At 38.8% G+C, this 25596-nt stretch overlaps 1 protein-coding gene across 8 annotated transcripts in view; it reads right to left on the minus strand.

Annotated features, from left to right (window-relative positions):
- Positions 1 to 4726: 4726 nt before the first annotated feature.
- Positions 4727 to 25596, minus strand: part of REV3L (REV3 like, DNA directed polymerase zeta catalytic subunit) — a 172507-nt gene continuing 151637 nt past the window's right edge. For all 8 annotated transcript variants that reach the window (XR_011497869.1, XM_070496645.1, XM_070496644.1 and 5 more), the window contains 6 exons: positions 21176 to 21290; positions 15954 to 16091; positions 14421 to 14611; positions 13066 to 13312; positions 11172 to 11381; positions 4727 to 5852 (listed from right to left, as the gene is read on the minus strand). Coding sequence is in view for 7 of the 8 variants with exons in the window: in XM_070496645.1 (XP_070352746.1) it covers positions 5712 to 5852; positions 11172 to 11381; positions 13066 to 13312; positions 14421 to 14611; positions 15954 to 16091; positions 21176 to 21290 (1042 nt within the window). In the remaining variant the exon portion in view is untranslated. The remainder of the gene's footprint in view (positions 5853 to 11171; positions 11382 to 13065; positions 13313 to 14420; positions 14612 to 15953; positions 16092 to 21175; positions 21291 to 25596) is intronic.

Consider the following 25596-nt stretch of genomic DNA (forward strand, 5'->3'; position numbering starts at 1 on the left):
CAGCAGTTAAGTTTGCACGTTCTGCTTCTCGGCGGCCCAGGGTTCACTGGTTCGGATCCTGGGTGTGGGCATGGCACTGCTTGGCATGTACTTTATACATGCGTCCCATGCATAAAGTAGAGGAAGATGGGAATGGATGTTAGCTCAGGGCCAGTCTTCCTCAGCAAAAAGAGGAGGATTGGCAGCAGTTAGCTCAGGGCTAATCTCCCTCAAAAAAAAAAAAAAAACTGTTAATTTATTGGCTATAGTCCCATTGAACCAGTGGACACAAGCTGCCCACCAGAACTAGGTGATCAAAGGCTGTCCCCTGGGTGGCAGCTGCAAAAAAGCAAGATGCCAGATGTATGTACAAGCTTCTTACTGGGGGATACCAGTGACCTGGAGCAAGGCAGAGGGAGAGAGGGAAGATGGCACCCACCCACCTTGCCAGTCTCTGGAGAGTATTGTAGTCGGCCCGGGATATGTGTGAAATGAGAAACCTGCCCTTCAGGCTGTGGCTATTAGGATAAGCAAATAGGCTGTGTCACAGAAGACTGGTTTTAGTCTGCTTCCTCTGCTGGGCCCCAGGGGGTTAGCCATGGTGAGTCTTCCTGGTCACATTCTCTTCTCCCCAAATACACAGAGAAACCTGATTTGTAAGTCTGAGACTTCCTCTTCCGCTACAAGATATTTTGCTTTGTAAGCCATTCTTGGAGCTTGGCCAGTGACAAAACATAGCTATGGGTGAGGCTGAGGAAACGAGACAGAGCCGCAGTGGACTCAGTGCTGTGTATTTCTTACTGATGCAGGGTTGGTCGGCGAGCTGAAGAGTCGAAAGAAAGATTTCTTGGACTCTCAAGGTCTGGCAGTAGTGCTCTTTTATTTAGAGAATAGTGTGGAATAGCATGGGGATAGGACCCATGGGCAGTCAGAGCTGCTGCTGCAAACATGGGTTGAGAGTAGGGCTAAATTTAAGGCATAAGTATGTGAGTTATCTCCTTACAAGACAAAGGAAAGACTATGTAAAAAAAAATTGTTAAAATGGTATCAGTGCAGGTGGGGTCTGGTTATTGGGTGGTCTTATAACTTTTAGATAAGAATCAAACCAGATTAAGTAAATGGCAGAAGCCACAACCTTAAATATTATCTTCAGCGAAAGACAAAGGAGGAATGTTGGGGGGGTGGGTCAGTTACATGAGGTTACCAGACAGTAAATGACTTAAGTCCTTGCCTTCCCCATTAAGAGTTTCCAGAGATAAGGCCATCCCCCCTTCCTCCTGGTGCAGACAGGGAGACACCCCCACAGATGGAGACTTCCTTCACAAATGCAAATGTCTCTCATCAAAGGGCAAGCAAATTCCACTCCTCAGAGCTTGCTTCTCATCTGCAGTTTTTAAAAGTAACCAGCCTAAAATAATCCTCATCATTATGACTTCCTCCTTGGATCCCAAATGCTAGAAACAATCTATGGCTATCTTCTTATATAAAGCTATTTATTTATTTATAGATTGGCACCTGAGCTAACAACTGTTGCCATTCTTTTTTTTTTAATCATTCTCCCCAAAGTCCCCTAGTGCATAGTTGTCTATTCTAGTTGTGAGTGCCCCTGGTTGTGCTATGGACACCGCCTCAGCATGGCCTGACAAGTGGTGCCACGTCCACACCCAGGATCTGAACCAGCGAAACCCTGGGCCGCCAAAGCAGAGTGTGCGAACTTAACCACTTGGCCACGGTGCCGGCCCCTATAAAGCCATTTATTAAGCAGAACTCTGGAGCATTAATGGTATCAGATTTCATTCTTTTTTTTTTTTTTTAGTAAGACTGGCCCTGAGCTAACATCTCTTGCCAATCTTCCTTTTTTTTCCTCCCCAAAGCCCCAGTACATAGTTAAAGATCCTAGTCGTAAGTGCTTCTAGTTGTTCTATGTGGGACGCCTCCACAGCATGGCTTGATGGGTGGTGCCATGTCCATACCCAGGATCCAAGCTGGCAAACCCTGGGCCACTGAAGTGGAGCACATGAACTTAACCACTCGGCCACGGGGCTGGCCCCTCATTCATTTTAATAAACCAAAAAGTGGTTAAAGGTCACAAGTCTCATCAGAGGAAAGAGACAAGGTATCACGGGGTATGAGTAAGTAGCATGAACTTGGCTGACTGTCCTCCAAGAGGCACAGGTCTCACTGGGCGAAAGCAGCAATTACCCAGCCTCAGAACAGCTCCTTGTGTGCTGCTGCCTTCCTCGCCTCTTCCCTTTATTTGTGGCAGAGCTCCAAAAATGTTTACAGCCAAGTTTATTTTTACTTTATAAAATCAAACATATGAATATTTTAAGAAATACTATCCTGAAGTTGAGAAATCAGTTTAAAAGCTTATTTGATAGGCCTTAAAGGAATATCCCTCTGCTTCAGCTATTATGAAAATGAAAACCATAAGCTATAAGACTTTACTAGTATAAAATACAGCTCTGGAAGAGAATTCTAGGTCACAGGGCAGTGTGCTTGATGGCAGGGAATGTGCATCCTCTGAGACTCATAAGGTGGTTCTATGACCATTGGCATGGCTGACTAGAGTCCACAAACTCTCTGGGTAGCCTGCTCCAGCCCTCATGGGACTACCTCCTCTAAGAATTTTTATAGCTGTTCTGTTTTTTTTTTTTTTTTTTTTTGAGGAAGATTAGTCCTGAACTAACTGCTGCCAATCCTCTTTTCACTGAGGAAAACTGGCCCTGAGCTAACATCCGTGCCCATCTTCCTCCACTTTACATGTGGGACGCCTGCCACAGCATGGCTTGGCACCCAGGATCCAAACTGGTGAACCCCAGGCTGCCAGAGCGGAATGTGCGCACTTAACCGCTGCACCACCAGGCCAGTCCCTCTGTTTACATTTTTTATCTGTGGTCCACAATATATTGGCCTTCTTCACAGACATGATTGAAGTTCACATAGAATTGAATATTACATGTTTCAGCATTTTCCCATTTCCCACTGTTGACTGGGGCCTCTGTGGGGGTGGGGAGGGGAGACAGAGTTGTCAGGCGCTTTTGTTAATGCTTTACATCCAGGGAAAGGCACTGGTGGGAAGCGGGCAGAATGAGAAAATGTTTTAACAAACTTAAGGGAATGTTTAATGAAATTATTTCACAGCATTATCAGAAAATGGAGTCTCTTTTTCTTGTGTGTGTGGGTCTGAGTGAATGACAAAACTTTATTAATAGCTGATCTAAAAGGGAGGGAAAATAATTATGAAAAGTATACTGGAAGCTTCCTATATTTCTTTGGTAAAATAGGTCCAAGTTTCGACACCCTCACAGGTGACAGTTACTGAAACAGCAAATGAATTTCACTAAAAGGCAGCTGATGGGGCTGGCCCTGTGGTGTAGTGGTTAAGTTCAGTGCACTCTGCTTTGGTGGCCCAGGTCCACAGGTTTGGATCCCAGGTGCAGATCTACACCATTCCTCAGCCATGCTGTGGAGGTGACCCACATATAAAATAGAGGAAGACTGGCATGGATGTTAGCTCAGGGCTACTCTTCCTCAAGCAAAAGAGGAGGATTGGCAACAGATGTTAGAGCTCAGGGAAAATCTTACTCAGCAAAAAAAAAGAAAAAAGGAGGGCTGGCCCCGTGGCCGAGTGGTTAAGTTCGCGCGCTCCACTGCAGGCAGCCCAGTGTTTCGTTGGCTCGAATCCTGGGCGCGGACATGGCACTGCTCATTAAACCACACTGAGGCAGCGTCCCACATGCCACAACCAGAAGGACCCACAATGAAGAATATACAACTATGTACTGGGGGGCTTTGGGGAGAAAAAGGAAAAAAGTAAAATCTTTAAAAAAAAAAAAAAGAAAAAAAGAAAAAAGGCAGTTAAGCTACAGACTTGAGGACGGAGTTATAAGGGAGGCAATACCTGCAGAAAAGGAAACCAGAGAGATGCTAAGTGCCTAAAACTGAGCTAGTTTTGGGCATTTGTGTTGAATAACCATTAGTCTGGCTATGTCCAATTATAAAGAGGTTAAGCAAGATTATTCTGTTGAGAATATTGTGTCCAGTTACCATGATGAGAAAGATGATAGCACAGAACTTAGAAAAGGGAGAGTAACAGAAAAAACATTATTGGCCACTCACACAAGGGTAAGAAAACCCTAATTCTGAGGACTAGCCCCAGCCTCCCAAACAAGAAAAGATCCCCCGAAGTGAGGGTGTATCATGTCTCCACGTGACTTAGGAGAAGTATGTGCAGAGACATGATTTGTATCTCTTTGATTCCATATTTACCACGTAACTTTCAGAAAACCAATCCCCCCGGTATTTGGAAGTACTGAATTTGGCAATGGAAGACCTATTTCTGGTGTATAACCAGGTGAGCTTTCTATGTTAAAATAAGACACTTTTTTCTATTGAAAAAATTGGTATTTAAGTTTTTAAAAAGCAATAATGTAATTTTTGCTTTTCCTCTGGCTTCAAGATTAATTATATCTAAATGAAAATGAATATGGAAGATCTACTAACAAGCGGATTCTTAGAACTCTAAAAGGATGAGAGCTTGAGAGCTAAATTTTTCCTATACTACTTTTGCTGCCATTTTTTTTTTAAATTCTAACGTTTGGTAAGGGAATTGCAACATTAATTAGGATGTGACAATGAGATAAATTTACCTCAACTTCAGAAAAGGGTAGGGTAAGATGTAAGCAACGCAGGCTTATAAAACAGATGAAGATAATACCCTTTATAGAAGATAAAATCACATGGCTGTATTTCATATTTTATTCAATTTTAATATGGTTTCCATTATTAACTTTTAAAACAAAATGATTTCCAGTTTAGAAAACAATGCACTGACCACATAATTCCTTTTTCATTTTATACAGTTATACAAATATTCTAAATACACATTTTGTGTTCAAGATGATGGCAAATAAGATTAACTGTACAGTACATAAGGAAAGAAAATATTTTAAGCATATTTAGAAGCAATAGAAATGTCTATACAAAACAAGCAAAAATGGAATAAATTTTTTTATTTTTAAAGTATTGCAACAGGCCCACAGGTTTGTAACAAAAATGTCTTTGCACAGTTCCTCACAATGCCCCATTAATAGCTAAAGCAAGACAGCGGTTTTAGAAAATAATGTTTCAAAATGCTACACATGGTACTATTGTTTGCACAGTTTGATCAAAATAACAACTCTACTCTGAGTCAAGCAAAACCTAGAGGAAATATACCAAACAACTTGAAAATCATTTGTATAAAATTCATTGCACATTATTTTACTCAGTTGTTTGAAAAGTAAAAAAGTGTATTTACAAAATATTTCGCAGTCAAATTATGAAGTGAATGGGTTATCTCTAAGTAACACGTCTTGATACAGACAGTTCAAGGAAACACGAATTTTTTTTTTTTTAAGAGGTTTTCAGTGCTCCTTCCACAGGGAAGTAAATATGATCTACTCAAATGGATTTACAAGATGTTACACATACTGGAGCAAATTCAACACCTGCATTATAAAACAATGTTAAAAAGGTGAAAGGATGAAGACTTTGTACATTGTAAGAAGTGAGCTATTCAGAGATCAACTAGTACAGTTTTTAATTCAGTTAGCATAGAAGTCTTCATAGTCTTCAGATAACAGACAATGACATACTTGACTCAATGAAAGTTGAAAAAGCACCATGCACAACAGTCTAGTGGTAAACACCGAAAAAAATAGCACCTGGGATTTTGTGATATTGACAATTTAAAACTGGTCTAGTAACTGCCGGAGATACGGTGCCTTGGATAATTCTCTGTTTACTTGGGAGAGTTTGAAAAGTACTGGGCAGTTCAGAGAAACACATGGGATATGTCGATCAAAGCAACCTGTACAGTTCTTGCATATCTGAAAGCACAAGAGGAATATATAAAACAATAGGAAAGAAAGTGCCTATGTATTTGTGTAAACAACGAACTTTTACAATCCCTCTGTTCTGACCCACCACCGATTACTGGCGAACATACGACACGTAATACGTTACACAAAGTTTCGTTAATTTTCATCTCTTTGAAGCCTAGACTACCCCATGTTGAGACATTTTGAAAGGATATTATTTCACAAAACATAGAGCACAAAATTCCGTAAGGATTCATTTCATTCCAGAGATCAACTTTCATTTACAGTAAAATTCTATTATATTAAGATCCACATATCATTCAGAGACTGTCTCTTAAATGAGCTATAAACACTATTTTTTCAAATTACTCAGATTTATCTTTTTATATGCCAATCATAAAAAGTTATCCATTTTCTTATTTCAAAGAAAATGCCAGTATGAAAAAAAATCAAACGATGTCAATGTGAAAGTAGTAGTTTAGACTGTGGGTCTCAACCCTGGCTATACACGAGCTTAAAAATATATACGGATGCCTAAGCTCCACCCTGGACCAATGAATCAGAATCTCTGGGCATGAGTGCCTACGAATCTGTACTTTTTAGGGCTCTCAGGTGATTCTGATGTAGAATACGATCTGATCTAAAGGAAAAATAATACATCATAAAGCAATCTTTAAAGAGCAGAAGCATTATAATGTCTTACACTACGACCAGACTTTAAACAATAAGTCTCAATCACATATCCGGTTAAAAAAAGACTACAAACATGAAAAACATCCAAAAATCAGGGAGGATACTAGTGAGGACCCCAGGGGTCAAGAAAGTGCAGGCTGATTTTTCACTTGAATAGTGTATCCAAGTGATTAAAAAAAGGGAACCCCAACAGCAGCTATTACTCTAGACTGTCTTTTCAGAGGAAATTAGCCCACTCTACTTAGTTCTCTGATCTACATCAAAGAGCTTCTGTTTCAGAGGTGTCTCACAGGGAATCCAGTTTTGTTCTTTGCCTCAACTTCTTCCAGGCAACTGAAGGGCATGTTTTCCTGGATCTGACGCTGTGATACAGGAAACTGCTGAGACCTGTGCTTCAGGGTGCTGTCTGAAGACTGCGTGTGCTGTTCATCATGAAGCCTTTCACTAATGAGATCTCTGCCAAGAGACTCAAATCTATTCCCAGATACAGAATTTCTGCAGTACATCTCTATGTACTGCAGCTACACGCAGGTGCCAGGACAAACCGATAAATATTTATGCACCCTCTGTGCCTGTCTGATAAATACGCCAGGATGGAATTACTTGCCTCACTGAATTTAACTCAATGTTTAGTTTCAAGATCCTTTTCTTGGTGATTTAAACCTGCAGCATTGTAGCTCAATTCAGCTTACATTTAAAACTTTAAACACCACAACCAAGCCACTTACTTTTTAGCTCCTAAGGAGGCAGACATTTAAAAAATCTGCTTTAATCTTCATCGATTCTTTCTTTTTGCTATCCTTTGGTATACTTTCTTATTCTTTCAAAAATTTTCAGTCAGATGCTTAATTCATTTATTTCCATTCTTTCATGTTTATTATCACAAGTGTTTAAGGTGATGAATTTTCTCTGAGATCTGCTATGGCTGTCTAGAATCTTATATGTAGTGTTTGTTTAATAGGGTGTATTAAAATTTCGAAGTGTTAAGGATCATTTTGTTTTCTCAGTTTATAATTAATTACTCATTTTATAGCATTGTATTGGTAAAATGTTTTTATTTGTTTATTTGGTGAGGAAGAATGGCCCTGAGCTAACATCTGTGCTAATCTTCCTCCATTTTGCATGTGGGACATCACCACAGCGTGGCTTGATGAGTGGTGGGTAGGCCCATGCCTGGGAATCGAACCCGCAAACCCTGGGCCGCCAAAGTGGAGCATGCAGACTTAACCATTACGCCCCTGTGCTTGCCCCAAATGTCATTTTTAATATTTCTACTTTTTAAAATTTATTGTTTTCTTTACAGACTAAAGATACAGTTAAGTTTTGAATATTCCATAAACACTTGAAAAGAGTGTATTTTCTAATATTGGGTTACAGAGTTAATATATAATCATCAGTTCTACCTTATAATGTTGTTTAGATCTTCCATAACTGTACTTATTTCTGATCACTTGATTGGCCTTGGGCTAAGGAAGTGTATCAAAGTCTCCTGTTACTAAAGTTTCTGACCATTTCTCATTACATCTCCTATAATTTCCACTTTATGAAAATTCCTACAGATTATTTAAGTACAAGAGACACATTTTGGGGCCGGCCTCGTGATCGAGTGGTTAAGTTCACGCGCTCCGTTGCAGCGGCCCAGGGTTTCACTGGTTCGGATCCTGGGCGCAGACATGGCACCGCTCATCAGGCCACATTGAGGCGGTGTCCCATGTGCCACAACTAGAAGTACTTGCAACTAGGATATACAACTATGTACCAGGGTGGGATTTGGGGAGATAAAGCAGAAGAAAAAAGAAAAAAAAGATTGGCCACAGTTGTTAGCTCAGGTGCCAATCTTTAAAAAAAAAAAGAGACACATTTTAACTCTCTTAAACAAAACCCCTAAAGTCAAAAATATCTCTTGAAAGATGATGAACCATCTTTATTTATAAACAGCATCACTTCTTTTAAACTGCATTATTATAAGAAATAAGACCTAATATTGAAGAAGGGTTCTGGTTAAATTGATGGCACCACCTAGTGCAGTGTCTGCTGCTGAGGGCAAAAGACAGGAAGCTCAGGTAAGAGACCACCCGCAGCCCGACTGCAGTGGTGCTCTGGAGGTTCTGCTCACGCTTGCGCCTTGCACTAGGAGTGAACAAGGGAATTTCCTATGAGGGGTGGTGCTGCCCTCAGGAAGCTGGAACACCCAATGACTTCAGTGGTTGCACTGACTAGACTGCGATACGTATTTACAGACCACCACCACAGGCTGGACTCCATGCTGGGCACAGCCGACTCAGCAGTGAGGGGCGGGTAGGGCTCTGCCCTCACTGGGCTCACTGCTGTCTGGTGGGGAAGACAGACACATGTAACCAGAGGAAAGCAGAGGAGGTTACGGCAGGAGCCCACCGCAGGGAAGGCTTCCCCTGGCCTGGGGGTGAAGCTGATTCCTCTCAGATGATGATTAGCCGGGGCAGAGGGCAACATTCCAGGGAGAGGGAACAGGGTGTCTAAAGGCCAGGACGCGGGACGGACTAAGGGGCATCACAGCCTGAAAGAAGTTCATGGTTGGATGATAGAGTGTGACAGGGAAAAGGGCAAGAAACGGTGACAGAGAGGTGGCAGGCAGGGGCCAGAATGGAGAAAGACTTATAAAGCATGCTAAGGAGTTTGAATTTTATGAGAGAGTGAGAACACCGGATTTGTACTTTTAAAAGATTGTTCTAGCTACAGCGTTGAGAATGGCTAGGATGGCAGGGGCTCAGGGCAGGAGGCTGCCGCAGGAGTTTAGGGGAGACAGAATGGTGGTTTGGACTAGGATGGCCACAGAAGGGAAGGAGAAAGATGAGGGTATTTAAGAATTCTTTAGGAGATGGAAGGGGAGAGGGAAAAGTCAACCTATCATTTCGACAAGCTAGGCTTCTGTGGTTGCATCAGAATCATCATACCTTTTAGATCCCACCATCCTTAATGAGATCTGTTTCTGGTTGACTGGCTATCCTCTCTAAAAGTAAAGCATTTTCTGCCAGTACAAATTGAGCAGCTAGAATGGTGCAGAGGAAGCAGTCTATACTTTACCAGTCCTTAATCACCTTTCTATAATCATTCAAATTCTTAAGAGCCTAGTCTCCTAAGAGACGGTTTCTCTCCCTGGTCACCTGCAGGGCAGCTAAGTTCTCCTACTAAGAGGCTGTGGATTGATACTATGTCTTGGTTCAAAAGCTTGATACTATGTCTTGGTTCAAAAGCTTCTTACCTTGAGGACAAGGTGCAGAGACTGGCCTTTACCTACTGCTGGCTGGGTTACATGAGGCCTGTGAGCTGATGAGCTGCTAGGAATGACTGTATAACGAATTTACAAGGTTACAGCTGATGGAACCTATGAAACAGCATCAGGTCACCATTTGCATTCTGATAAAACTGAGGCCAAGGGACATGGCCGTTATTAGGAAGTCCAGACCAGAATCCTGATTTCCTATCAGCATGTTTCATTTTCCACAAAATCACACTGCCTCTCAATTATTTGTTGGTTTTAAAACATTTCAATTACTTTATATACTGCTCTTCTAAAAGAAGACAAAACACAACAAAACAAACTCCACCTCAAAATTGTTCTTCTCTAGCCTGAAGTTAAAAATGTAACTTGAGTAGCCAGCCTGGTGGTGCAGTGGTTAAGTTCACGCGGTCGGCTTTGGCAGCCCCGGGTTGGCTAGTTGGGAAACCTGGGCGCAGATCTACGCACTGCTTATCAAGCCACGCTGTGGCAGGTGTCCCACATATGAAAAATGGAGGAAGATGGGCACAGATGTTCCTCAGGACCAATCTTCCTCAGCAAAAAGAGGACTGGTGGCGGATGTTAGCTCAGGGCTAATCTTCCTCAAAAAAAAAAAAGTAACTTGAAATATGATGGTATAAGATATAATCATTCCTTTAAGAAATATACTTTGTTTTTTAAAAAATGTGTTATGATAATTTTTTTCTTGAGATTTCATTTTCCAACTTATTTCAAGAGATTTCTGTTGTTTATTTCTGCTAGAATTCCTGCATTTGAAAAACCATCTCTGCATTTTAGGTCTTTATCTAGCTCAGCCACTTATTAGCAGTGTGACATGGGGCCAATTCCTCAACCCCTGTGTCAGTTTACTAACCTGTGAGAGGGCCTACAATAATCTCTGGCATATAGTAGACTTAATCATGTTAACTGTTAATTTTCTATCTGGACTCTCAGAATTGAGAACCTTCCAAGTTTACTAGCAATTCTCTAGGACAACCAGATTTTTATGGGAATGGTGAGTAGATATGGCAGATATAGCAACTGGTACTCTTCTTTCTCTATTTTTAATATTATTATAAAAGAAATTGGGTGTATGGATGTTGTAGTTCTGGGATTTAACAAACACAATACAATGCTATATACAATACTATATACAATACTATTTCATAAAAACCAAAATATAAATTATAAAACAAATTAAGCCATTTTTAATATCCTAATTCAATTATGATATTTTAAGAAGTTTATTAACTCAGAATTCGTACTCCATTTTTCACACCACTTTTGTATCTCATACTGTATACCTCAAGAATTGATGACATTTCCCCAAAGAATTAGGCTGCTTGGGATTCTGGGTCTCTTGAACAAGGTCATACCTTTACAAGCTGCTCCTGTTTACGTTCCAGCTCTCGAATCTCTTGGTTGAGGATCACTGCAACATGCTGAGGTTGGCTCCGACATTTATTACAGATGCCGTGCTGAGTCAGGTCATCACACACAGGACAGCGTAAGGTAGTGAAATATTGTGAAATAGTGCTTTTCCGCCCTCCAGGTTCACTTCGAGAGGAGCTAGTGGCTTTCTGGATCTATAAAAACATCAATTCAGAAGTCTGGGCCAGCTTCACAACAGAGCTGCTATTCTCCTGCTAATTACAGGTTTACTAAGGCATTATTTCACTCGTTCAACAAATATTGAGTAGCTTCTAGGTGTCAGGCACTGCTCTAGAGAAGGCAGCCACAGAAATGAATAAAGACCTTCCTTTCACAGAGCTTACATCTCAGTATCATCAGACATATTGTTTTTTTCTTTTGGAAGAAAAGATAGTCTCCTATGGCTCAGTTTTCGGGCTGAGATACATAGATGTGTGAGATCCTACAGGGCAATGGAGAGCAGAGAGGACAAAAGAAGAAATCCAGTTAAGTGTGGATACTGTTTAAGGCTGCACAATTTGAGCCATGGAAACAAGGCAAATGGAAGGTTAAAAATAACTTGTTAGGCAGTAGGGTGCAAAATTCAAGCAAAAGTAAACCTGGAGCATTTCAAATGTCATTAGATATAAGTCACCCAAGCGTTCTTCATTTGAAGCTAATACTGGTCTCAGAGATCTGTCTTCTGGGACTCTTTTTACTTTGACATAACATTATCATATTATTATACCCTTGGCATATTCTCCTGGTGTCTTATAAATCACTTTGCATAAAAGTTATTAGGTCAACCTCTTATAAATGCCATTGGTTTTTCTTACTGGTGACGAAATAAAAAATAGTAAGAGCTTTCTGGTGTAGAGCCAGGGTACAGCACTAGAGAGGTCAGCCAGCACAGATTCTCTGGAGCACAGCTTCAACCAGTTTCCTAGCTTATTCTTTTCCTTGAGGTCATACTGAGAAAGTAAAAATAATTTAAGCATCAACTTTTATCAGTTTGCCTGAATACCATCAGCCTTTCATAGTCTGAGATAACAGCAAATGACTGAGCAGATCTAATTCTAAACAGTAGATAAAAAACTACTACTCTCAGGCCAGCCTGGTGGCACAGCAGTTAAGTGCGCACGTTCCGCTTTGGCGGCCCAGGGTTCACTGGTTCAGATCCGTGGTGCGGACCTACTCACTGCTTACCAAGCCATGCTGTGGCAGGCGTCCCACATATAAAGTAGAGGAAGATGGGCATGGATGTTAGCTCAGGGCTAATCTTCCTCAAAACAAAACTCCCAAAAAACTACTACTCTCCTAGAGTAATCTATCCCTGATTATTACAGAATCATACATCGCTCCTTCAGACTTCTACTGAAAAAACTAAGAAAGAAGAGTTCAAGTGAAACTCCCTTTGCTAAGATTCCACACTGCATCTTTTCCTTTACTATAATCCTATTTTAACATTATTTTTTTAGTCTGGTTTCCTCAGGTCTATGTCCAGATACTACATCTTATACATTTCTTAGACACCCATATCGAAGGAATTTTTGCTCTCCATTTGTTTTTTATTAGCTGGTTTATTCTGAGTTATTTTGTAGCTAAGTGTTTACCACTGAATAGTTGTGGGATTTATTTTAGTATTCTATAATTTGGTCAGTCTGACAGCAGCTGGGAAGGTGTCTAGAAAACTTAAAAGTTTCTTTTAGGAAACTGGAGGAGTGTGGCACCTTAGCCAGTTTAAGATGACGAGCATCTGCTTTGCTTCTTATAGCACATAAATAAAATCTTTAGCTCCACTGGAAATTTTAAGCCAAGTCTTTCTACAGTCATAGAACGGGTACTATTTAGTAGGCTTACCCTTGGTAATTCATGATACCAGTTGAAAACATCAATTCCAATAAGTGAGAAGATTCTTGCCAGGGGTGGAAGGATTTGCTTGGTGATATAGTAGGTGGCATTCAGTCTCAGGGTTGGGTCCTGCAGGACTTCCACAGGACGCCTTACCAGCTGGATAAGTGGTACTCCAGGGGTCCCATAAATGATGACGTATGGCACTCGCTCCCCAACTCGAGGCTCAGAGCGCCGGTCATAAGCAACCATTTTCCTATTTAAATGTAAATAAAATACGCAAAGACTGTCATGGAAGGCATCTTTCCAGAAAATTACATGAGAATTAAACAGTAATGAAAGTATGAGAAGTCTACAAGGGGTACCTTCAAGTTAGAGTTACAACTTTTTTTCAGAACTATATACACTTCACGTAGTTGGCACCAAGGGGATATCCTCTAAGAGTTTAAAACTTACTCTGAATCATTGCTACCTGGAAAACAATATGAGTTGGCAGATATCAGCTAGCTTAAAATGTTTTCTATCCTCTAAGGGTAAGAACTATCATAAATCTAACACTGAAAGATAAGAGAATATTTAGCTGATTAAATAATGAGACTCCAGAATGGTACCATCTACGCAGCCAGCCCTGGTGGTCTAGTGGTTGACATTTGGTGCTCTCACTACCACGGCCTGGGTTCATTTCCCAATCAGGGAACCATACCACCCTCTGTTGGTTGTCATACTGTGGTGTCTGCGTGTTGTTGTGATGCTGAAAGCTATGCCACTGGTATTTCAAATACCAGCAGGGTCACCCATGGTGGACAAGTTTCAGTGGAGCTTCCAGACTAAGGCAGACTAAGAAGGACCTGATCACCCACTTCCAAAAAATTGGCCATGAGAACCCTATGAATAGCAGCGGAGCACTGTCTGACATAGAAGGTAAGAGGATGACACAAAAAGACCAGGCAGGGTTCCGTTCTGCTGAACACAGGGTTGTTATGAGTTGAAATCCACTCGACAGCACTAACAACCACAACCATCAAAATGCTTTAGTAGATTAATATTAAGAACTATGAAGTGATTTTGATGTGACAAAAACAAAAGATTCAAGCTCTACACCGATTACAATTTCACTGAATTTAGTTTCCCAAGGGAAGCCCAGAAGAGGAGCTCCTTCTTCCTCTTCAGAGCTTCCATGGGGAGCACCATTCACCTTTAGTGAGGCTTCATGTGGGCAGGTGAAGAAACAGCTCTGTGTCTGTGCCTGTTGACTAGGTGTCCTTCCATCCACTTGGAGTAGGTGTCCACTACTCCAAAGTGTTCAGAATCCCAGGACTACATTTGCTAGGTATTGAGAGTTGTGCTGTTGTGAGCATCATTACCTTGTAAGTTCAAGGGATGGCACACAAACTCCAGGTTTATAAGAGAAACTTCCTCTGTATTCCTTGGCAAAGATAAAATCTTGTATGCTGGCCTTTCCTTCCAGAAGCTTCATACATTGTCGTTGAACATACTGTTTAATTAAACTTATATCTCTTGTTTCAAATAGCAGCTTTAGAGAACGCTCAAGTATCTTAAAAAAAGAAAAAAGAAGGGATAACCTCACAAAGATAAGACATCTCCTAGTATATTTCCTCATTATTGTTATACTTTCAATTATATAACTACTGGGTAACTTGTTGATCTGCCTTAACAACCTGCTATTTACAATGATTGAATAATAAAAATTATTAGAAATGGGAAAATATTTGAGACTTTATAGCTTGCTATTTCTAAAAGTAGAATATCATGCAGTTTGAGGAAAATGAGATTGGGATGACAGGCGATGAAATACTTGCTATGTGATGAGCAACATGAAACATTTACATTTTCTTAAATAGCCAAAAGCACTGTAGGCACAAGAAGCCAGACATGATTTCATGTATTGTTTTTATCTACCCTGTTATAGAAAGGACCTGATTGAGGTGGACAGAGAGAAGTTTAAATATCACCAAGCAGTGAAGTCAAAATCAGTTTTCTGTGTCAATAAATATATACTAATTGTGACAAGTTTCTGTACTAGAAATATTTCTATTAGGAAATGACTGACATGCAATGGGTTTACGTAGTGGATTGAACTTAAATTAGTTCCAGGTGAAAGTTCTGTATCTTATTCTGAGTACTGGAACCCATACATATTTACAAAACAAGTTTGCTAATTTAGCCCAAGTACAATTCTGCCCTCAAAGAAAGAATGCACTGGATGATATCTCTTCCAGAAACTAGTATTAAACAATATCTCAGATTCACACATTATATCTATATTGACATAATAGGTGGACTGTTGTCTAATGCTCTCATAAAACTCAGTTTGTAGAGTGCTATTCCACTTATACCACTTACTCTTGGTTTGTTAATAGAAGGAATTTGGACTTGAGTAAAGAAAAAATATAAAATACTATGGTTAAAATTACTATGGTTGAGAAATTTAGGTAATTTATAGTACCATTGTTTAGAAATCTTCCTAACTTGTATTTGATAACTGAAGTAAAGAAAATTTCAGCTAATCTAGGCTGGATTATATTACTTATGAAATGCCTCTGTTGCCAGTTCCTCTTTTTTATCTTGCTCCCTAGCTTTTGGGTGTTGTCATATGATAGCATGTATTATCATCTCCAGGTGATCAGGCAGGAAATTCTTTCACGTGCACATACTGTTTTTAGCGATTGTGATAGAAGGAAGGTATGGGAAGAAGTCAGTAACTACTGACTAAATTTTTCATTAGAAATGAAATTCTCAAAAATCATATAGTTCCTCTTAGAGTTATACGGTCATATAGGCTACAGCTCCTCTACCTAGATGTGTGCTTAAGGATTTTCACCAGCTTCTTTAACCATTTATTTCTTAAAGATGAAAATAAGATAGATAAAACTTACCTTAGAAACAGCAGGGCAGGAATCTCTTCTGACTGTTTCTATTCCTTTTGCATCAAATACTGGGTCCTTTTGATCCAGTGTTTCATACATGTAACCCACATACCTCTTTTTTGTTTGTAAGACACAGGGCAAATATACCTGTGATGAAATTAACAAAATGCCTTTCAATAACCACTTTTTCCCTACCACGAATGTATTATTTTTATGTCTTTTTCTCTCTTAACCAAATGTCAATTACAAAAAAAAAAGAAAGAAAGAGAAAAAGAAAAGAATTCTAAATATGGCTTAGGGCCCAAAAAATTCATGATACAACAAATTCACAATTCATGAGAATACACAAAATGAGTTGTCTTTACTTCCCTACCACTCACTCACTCACTCCTTTACTTGCACTATCAATTTTGCTCTGTCCTCAACTGACACTTCTCTCTCAAAAATCAACAATCATCTATCTTTTTAAACAATGAAAAAATTACTTTAGTAACACCTACACATGGTACGAAATTAAAGCGTTATAAGAGAAGATAAAATGAAAAGTCCTAGTTCTCCAGCCTCTACTTTCCCTACCCTAGAGGCATCCTTTGTTATTGATTTCCTGTCTATCCTTCCAGAGATATTCCATGCAAACACATGTACTTATACACATAACAGTAGCTTACCATATACATCATTCTGCACTTTGCTTATTTCACTTAATAATTTATCTTGGAGAGCATTCCATCCATCATTTTGTTTTGTAGCTACACAGTCATCCATTATGTGAGGGTATCCTAATTTATATAACCAGTTACCTACTACGATCATTTAGGATGTTTCCAATCTTTTGGAATTACAAACAGTGTTCTAGTAAACAACCTTGCATGGATTAATCCGTAGGATAAATTCCTTGAAGAGGAATTCCTGGATCAATGGGTGTGTGCCCCCACCCTTTTTAATGTTACCAAGTTGGTCCTTTCCTCTGCCCTCAAGCTTTATCAATAATCGCATTAAATGTAAATGGTTTAAACATGCCAATTAAAAGGCAGACATAGGGGCTGGCCCGGTGGCAGAGTGGTTAAGTTCACATGCTCTGCTTCGGTGGCCCAGGGTTTCACTGATTTGAATCCTGGGTGTGGACATGGCACTACCCATCAAGCCATGCTGAGGTGGCATCCCATACGGCATGACCAGAAGGAACTATAGCTAGAATATACAACTATGTACTGGGGGACGTTGGGGGGGGCGAGGAGGAGGAGGAGGAGGAGGAGGAGGAGAAAGAAGGAGGAGAAGAAGAAGAAGGAGAAGAAGAAGAAGGAGAAGAAGAAGAAGGAGAAGAAGAAGAAGGAGGAGAAGAAGAAGAAGGAGAAGAAGAAGAAGGAGAAGAAGAAGAAGGAGAAGAAGAAGAAGAAAGACTGACAACAGATGTTAGTTCAGGTGGCAATCTTCAGGAAAAAAAAAAAGGCAGACATAATCAGGTTGGATCTAATCAAAAAATGAGACTCAGTGATAAGCTATCTACCAGAAATCCACTTTAAACATAAGGACATAGAAAGGTTAAAAATAGGGGCCGGCCCAGTGGCGCAGTGGTTAAGTTCGCATGTTTCGCTTCTCGGTGGCCCAGGGTTCGCTGGTTTGGATCCTGGGTGTGGACATGGCACCGCATGGCACGCCATGCTGTGGTAGGTGTCCTACATATAAAGTAGAGGAAGATGGGCACGGATGTTAGCTCAGGGCCAGTCTTCTTCAGCGAAAAGAGGAGGATTGGCAGCAGTTAGCTCAGGGCTAATCTTCCTCAAATAAAATAAAATAAAATAAAATAAAATCTTTAAAAAAAAAAAAAGAAAGGTTAAAAATAAAACCCAGAAAAAGACAGACATGCTAACATGAATCAAAACAAAGCTGAGTGGCAATATAATAATATTAGAAAAAATAGATTTCAAGACAAGGAATATTATCAAAAATAACATATAAATTCATCAAGAAGATACATAATCCTAAAAGTGTATGCACCTAATAAGAAAAATTCAAAATGTATGAAATAGAAACTGACAGAACTAAAAGGAAGAAACAGGCAAATGATTATACTTGCAGACTTGAGCCACTTCTCTCTTAGAAACTGATGGAAAATCACTAAGGATACAGAAGGCTTCAACAACATTGTCAATTAACTTAACCTAAGTGACATTTATAGAACATTCCACCCAACAACCAGCATACATGAGGCTCTTCAACATCACATGGGAACATTCACTAAGATAGACCATACGCTGGACCAAACAACAAATTACAATAAACTTAAAAGCATCGAAATCATACAGAGTATGTTCTCTGACTGCAATGGAATTAAATTAGAAATAATAACAAAACAATTTCTAGAATATCCTTAAATATTTGGAATTTAAACAACACCCTTCTAAATAATCTACAGGTCATCATCATTGAAACAAATGAGTAATAATGAAAACACAAGCTATCAACATTTGAAGCTAAAGTAGTATTTAGAGGGAAATTTATATCTTTAAATGCTTATATTAAAAAATATTTGTTTAAAATTAATGATTCAAGCTTCTAAATTAAGAGGACAAGAAAAGCAAACTAAAACCCAAAGTAAGTATAAGGAAGGAAATAATAAATAGTGAAAATTAATAAAATGGTTCTTCAAAAACTTCAATAAACAGATAAACCTCAAACTAGAATGATCAAAGGAAAAAACCCCATAAATTATCAACATCAAAAGTGAAAGGAGGGCTGTCACTAAAGATCTTACAGATATCAAAATCATAACAAGGAACTAAAAATAATTCATGCCAATAAATGTGACAACTTAGGAGAAATGAACAAATTCTTTGCCAACACAAGTTATCAAAACATGGGAGGAAAATGTGAATAATTCAATATATATTAAGGATGTTTAATCTGTAATTAAAAATTTCTCCCTAACCCCAAAGAAAATTTCAGGACCAGATGGCTTCACTGGTGAATTCTATCAATCATTTAAGAAAGAAATAACTGTACACACTTTTTCTTTCAGAAAATAGAAGAGGGAACCCTTCCAACTCATTTTACAAGGCCAGCCTTTTTTCTGTCCCCAAATCAGAAGAACGCAATGTAAGGAAAAAAAAAAAACTACAGACCAATATTCATCATGAACATATGCATCACAATTCTTCTTCTTCTTCTTTTTTTTGGTGAGGAAGACTGGCCCTGAGCTAACATCTGTTGCCAATCCTAGTCTGGCTCAAGGAAGATTGTTGCTGAGCTAACCTCTGTGCCAATCTCCCGCTATTTTGTATGTGAGATGCCTCCACAGCATGGCTTGATGAGCAGTGTGTAGGTCTCTGCCTGGGATCCTAACCTGCAAACGCCAGGCCGCTGAAGCAGAGTGTGTGAATCTAAGCACTACATCACTGGGCTGGCCCTGCATCACAATTCTTAACATACGTTTGTTTTCTTTGAGAAGTTCTGTAGTTTTTGCTTTTATGTTTAGGTCTGTCATCTACTTCAGGTAAATCTTCATGTCTGGTGTTATTTTCCAAGCAAATTACGCTCTTCACTTTGCCAGCTGTCCACAGTACCATACACATACCTCTAGAATAGCATCCATGCTCACTCTGTTTTCTAATTTTTCTCTCCTCTCTCTCCCCCAAATAGAATGCTCTTTAGGGCAGATACCATATTTAAGTCCTCTTTGAATCTCTTCTAGCACAATCCTCACCTCAGAGTAGGTACACGATAAACATTGGGAGCCACCCTTGATTCTTTTCTCCCTCTTTCTTCCTCTCCACATCTGTTCTGCTAAATCAATCACTTATAACTCCTGCCCATACTTCTTTCTCAACAGCTCATGAACTGTTCTTTTGTTATTTTTCACTAGTTCAAGACTATTCAGGTTGCAAGAAGCATCCTGTCTTGAGATTCTCCTCTTCCCAATCTGTCTCATATGCCACTCGCCCAACAGCTCTGACCATGTCATGCTCTTGTGTGATAAACTTGCCTGAATAAAGTTTAAACACTCTAGCTTGGCATTCAAGACACTCTACTATCTGGTCTTAAATTTATTTTTCCAGATTTCTTTCCTGCTACTCTGTATTCCCATACTGTGCTTTTCCACCTCCATATCCTTCTACGTGCCATTTTCTTCCATGCAGAATTGCAGCTCCATGGTGCCTAGTGAAATTCTAACCATTTTCTGAGACACGGTGCAATACGACCTCCTACATGGAGTCTCCCCATCCAGCCCAGGAGGACATCATACCTCCCTTTCTTTGTGCTCTTACAGTGCTTAGGCAGACAGCTCTCATGAGACTTCCGTAAGTTTACAATAAAAGAGATCACTTATATACATTTCTAATCTTTCCTTTTAGATTACCGGCTCTTAGAGGGCAGGACTGTGTTTCATGCTTCTTTGCATTCCATACCTCTCCTAGCTCAGTATCTTTTACATAGAAAGAACTAAATACAAATTTGATACCTAAAGTAAAATGAAAATAGTCAAAGATCCTTGTGGCAGACTAGATTTTCCAAAGAACTAATATCTCCCATCCCACTTAGTCTTCTTACAATGTGACTGACATTCTTCCCATTAAGAGATTCGGGGGGAGGGGTCTGTGTTCCCTCTTAAATCTAGATAGGTTATGACGCTGTGTGACTTTGAGACTAGATCATAAAAAGCAAAACAGCTTTCATCTGTTTCTCTTTGGGATGTTCACTCCTAGAATTCAGCCATCAAGTTATAAAGAAGAACAAGTAGCCTCAGGGAAAGGCCAAGAGTAGGTGGTGCAGCTGACGGCCTGAGCTGATGTCCCAAACAGCAGCCAGTATCAACCCCCAGACATGAGAGTGAACAAGCCCGAGGCGATTTCAGCCCTGAGCTGTCAGTTGGGTCACCTCTGGCCTTTAAGTTTTCCGAGCTGAGGACCTAGACATTGTGGAGCAGAAACATGCCATCCTGCTGTACCCTTTCTTAATTCCTGACCCATAAAATCTGAAAGCATAATAACTCGGTGGTTGTTTTACACCATTAAGTTTGGGGTGGTCTGTTACACAGCAATAGTTAACTGGAACAATCATTTATATAAAGACATTACTAAAAAAATGGAGAAAATTATGGGAAAATATTTTAAATTTAACACTTTTATAGACCCATACAGTGTTACTAATTCTCAAAATGTATCGAGCAAGTCAGAAATCTCTAGAAGGTATGTGTATTTCAGATGTGATTATTAGTATTACATTTCTCTTACCTTTTCAAACTTCAATTTCACTGGTTTAGGGTTGGTAGCAGTTACCGCTTCAGCAATTTCCTGACCAATCTTAAAAGACTGCTCCTTAGTGGCTCCTTTCAGTAGTACAAACATACTAAGAGGATTAAAAATAGAGTAGGGTAATGAGGAAGTCACGGTAACAAAAATGTCATCAAGAGTAACTTTCCTGGCTACTACTCTAATACCAAAGAACACCTTTTTCCTTCCTTACTCTTCCTTATTAAGTTGCTTCTTATCTAAGCTTTGTGTTATTACACTTCCCTTGTGTACTCATGGTATATCTTGTTACAGATCATTAAGACTTAAGACATCTAATATTTCTAGTTTAGCTACACACAGACCAGCTCAGCGATCACAGTTGCCAGGAAAGGTCCTGGGTCATTTCTAGACATTTACAGCTTTGTATAACACACAATTACGTCAATTATAAAATAAGAGAAAATGTGATCATAAAGAAATGGAAATTTATTTGTTATATGGGAGGAAATTTCCTTCTAGAATGACCCAACTTTAAAAAGACACACATACTCTGTAACATATGCTCCCTGAAGAACAGTTAGGAAACACAAAAAGGCACAAAGAAGAAAACAGCCATCTATAATCTTACCATTCAGAAAAAAGACGCTACAAATCATAGTGTATATCTGTAAATCTTTTCTCATTTGGGATAATAGATCATACTGTTTGGTAACTTTCTCCTTTCATTTAACGGTATATTGTGAACATTTTCCCATGTCACTTAGTTCTTTTACATCATTTTAATAGTTGTACTGTATTTCAATTATGATATATTATAATTTAACCAAACCCCTATCACTGAAAATTTAGGTTAAATTTTTTTGCTAATATTTCAATATATAATAATAATTTGGCATGCTCTGTGTCCTTAGAATTCCTAGAAATGAAATTTCTGGATAAATGATATACACCAAGAATATTTTTGGTAAGATACTGCCGAACTGAACTCCAGAAAGATATTTCTGATGTACATTCCCACCAGCAATATATGCAGGTCAAGAGGGGAGGATTTCTAAGGTGGCCAAAAATTCCAATATTAAAAATACTAAAAAATAACAGATAAAACAAAAGTATTGGGCTTTTTTTTCCTAATGCAATCTGGTTAACTTTATAATAGCACTTGACATTTCAGTATATACCACAATTTGAGACTGATAGAAACAACGGCTAATAAATATACTTAAGTAGGAGAACTTATAAAGTTGATCTTCACTTATAGTTTTAGTGGAAAGACAAAGTATTGGAAATGAACAATATCCTGAAACATGAATTTTGGATTCTTATTTCTAGTCTTGGAGCCACATAAACCAATCTCATATTTCTTAATTGTTTTTATATTGGACTTTAAATCTCATTTGGATGGTTTCTTTGGAAAAACTCTTTCTCTGCCAATACTGTAGACAGCACTTGCCTTAGAGTCTGATATGAAAAGCTTAAGAAAAGGAATATTTATTCAATATTACTTAAGGTCTTTAAAATAAAAATGGTCTCAGTCTGAATTAATTTTAACATTCACTAAGGCAGAACCAACAGGGCTTAGATAGTCAATTATACGTTTAAGCTATGCTACACTCTGAACCGCTTGAAGCTTTTTATAATATTTTCTTTTTAGGCTCTTCTGATGCTCATTACACTAATATAGCCTTATTTTTTGAATAGATTACTATGAAATCTCCTTTTGAAATATTATTTTTAAAATCAACTTTGTTGAGCTATAATATGCATATAATAAAATGAACATATTTTAAGGGTACTCCGTGAATGCTGACAAACGTATAGATGTGTTATGGGCTGAACTGTGTCCCCCTAAAATTCGTATGTTGAAGCCCTAACCCCTGATACCTCAGAATGTGACCATATTTGGAGAAAGGGCCTTTAAACAGACAATTAAGGTGAAATGAGGCCCTAATTTCAGTGGTTAGGGCGAGCCTAATCTGACTGGTGTCCTTACAAGACGACGAAATTTGGATATACAAAGAAAGACCAGGGATGCACATGAACAGAAGTTCATGTGAGGACACAGCAAGAAGGTGGCCACCTGCAAGCCAAGGAGAGAGGGTTCAGGAGAACACTTTGATCTTGGACTTCAAGCCTCTAAAACTGTGAGAAAATAAATTTCTGTTTTGTTTAAGCCATCAAGTCTGTGACAGCCCTAGAAAACTAATTCACTTGTATAACTACCACCATAATCAAGATATAGGACATTTTCATCATCCCCCAGAGTTCCCTTGTACTCCTTTGCAATTATTCTCCACTCTACTCCCAGCCCCAGGCAACGTGTGACCTGCTTCCAGTTACTATATATTAGTTTTGTTTTTTCAAGAATTTTATATAAATGGAACTACATAGTATGTGCTCTCTTATGTCTGGCTTCTTTCACTCAGTATATTTTTTAGATTCATTCATGCTTTTTAAGTAATAGGAACTGGTTCCTTTCTCTTGCTGAATTAATATTCCATTGCATGGATATGCCACGTTTGTTTATCCATCACTCATTGATGGACATTTGGATTCTTTGCAGTTCTGGACTATCATGAATAGAGCTCCAATGAAGATTTGCATTAAGTCTTTGTGTAGTCTTAGTTTTCATTTCTCTTAGGTATATCAAAGAGTGGAATTGCTGAGCCATATGTTAAGGGTATATTTAATTTAGATCTAACTGCCAACCTTTTTTTTTTTTTTTAAAGATTATTATGCTTAAAATGTTCAGATGCGATGATGAATGAAAACATTTTGAAATTAAATGTTTTACACACTTCTATAAAGTTCTAGAACAGGCAAAACTAAGCTGTGGTAACAGAAACCAGTTAAGTGGCTGCCTAGGGGTAGGGGATGAAAGTGAGGGATTGACTGCAAAGGGGCAGGAGAGAACTTTCTACAGTGACAGAAATGTTCTCTATCTTGACCGGGGTGTTAGCTGGTTACATGGGTCTATGCATTTGTATACTGAACCACACACGGTGCACTTTTTTTGTTAAAAAGTAAACCTTAATAAAGTTGATAAACATTAAAGGTATACATACTTCACATCTTAAAAGTTATTATTATAGCGTATATATTTGAGAATTTTCCCAGTAGTGTTAGTGGGTTTATCTGAGTCCGTCTACACTGTTTTGGCCAGTTTTATCTGGAGCTAAGTTTCAAAAGAGCTGGCCAGGATTAATGGAAGTTTTTTTGTTTTTTTTTAATGGAAGTTTTTGGTCACTTAAGAATGCAAGTGACTAGCCTACAAAGAGAAAGACTATTTTAAAATAAGTTTCTATTTGTCTGGCACTGATGCTTTTAATCTAGTTAAATAACATTTATCTTTAGGTTTAGAGATCCAAGTACACATTTAGAGCCATGAAAATCACATGGCTTTTCTCAATTATACTCAGACGAATTTCCCAAGGAATTCTTATTTTAGCTCCCCACTGCCCTTCTGCTGCCCTGGACGTGTGTCTTGCCAAATGCCCTTGCCTATACTGTCTGAGAATCACTACTATAGAGAGCTTCACTAACTGATAGAAGTAGGTCAGATTAGTAAGTCATAAATATTATTGAGAACCACATTGTTTGAACCACTATAATATAAAAAATACAGGGTTTATTTATTATACTTTCTAAATGGACAATAATGTGTAATTGCTTTAGAAAGAGAGACACCCTTCTAACAGAGTAATTTTGATGCTTTGGTAACCAATTTCCCTTAGCTAGGCCCCAAGATTCATAAAATCAGCAGTCTTGAAGTTTGAGGGAGGCAATGGTCATTCACCATCATCTATCAGATTTCCTTCATTCTGATGATGATGCAACTTAGCCTCAGAGAGCTAAGCAACTTGTCAATGGCCATGCAATAGCTAGGAGTATATCTAGAAAGAGAATTCAGATTTCCTCACTTTCACTTAAGAACTATTTTTCATTCCACCAGTATTATCTATTATCCCTAAGAGGAGTGTTTCTCAATCTTTTATCATTATTGTCCTCCCAAAGGTAAAAGTTAAAAGTAGATTTAACAAGATAAAGTAATTACTAAGGAATGAAAGGTTGTTGGGTAGGGTTGACCTTTGTGGGGCCAAAACCCACTGTAATATTTAACTATTTTTGCTCCCCAAGGACAAATTTGTATCCTGTTGGGGCGATATTATTACCATTGAGAATGCATGCTTCAGACTGAATTGCCCTCATCTAGTATATTTCAATAAACATTTGTTGAATGAATCAGCTAATGAATAGTGATCAAAAGTTCTAATGATATTGCAAATAAATTTCCTTCATCAGAATCATAAAATACCTAGGAAGTCTGATGTAGAGACAAAGCATCAGCTAGAAATAAAAAAAAACCCACTGAGTACCAATTTATAGCTCTGCTACTGACTAGTTGGGTGATCTTAGACAAGTTT

The sequence above is a fragment of the Equus asinus genome, chromosome 24 (assembly GCF_041296235.1).
Source record: "Equus asinus isolate D_3611 breed Donkey chromosome 24, EquAss-T2T_v2, whole genome shotgun sequence".
Classification (NCBI taxonomy): domain Eukaryota; kingdom Metazoa; phylum Chordata; class Mammalia; order Perissodactyla; family Equidae; genus Equus; species Equus asinus.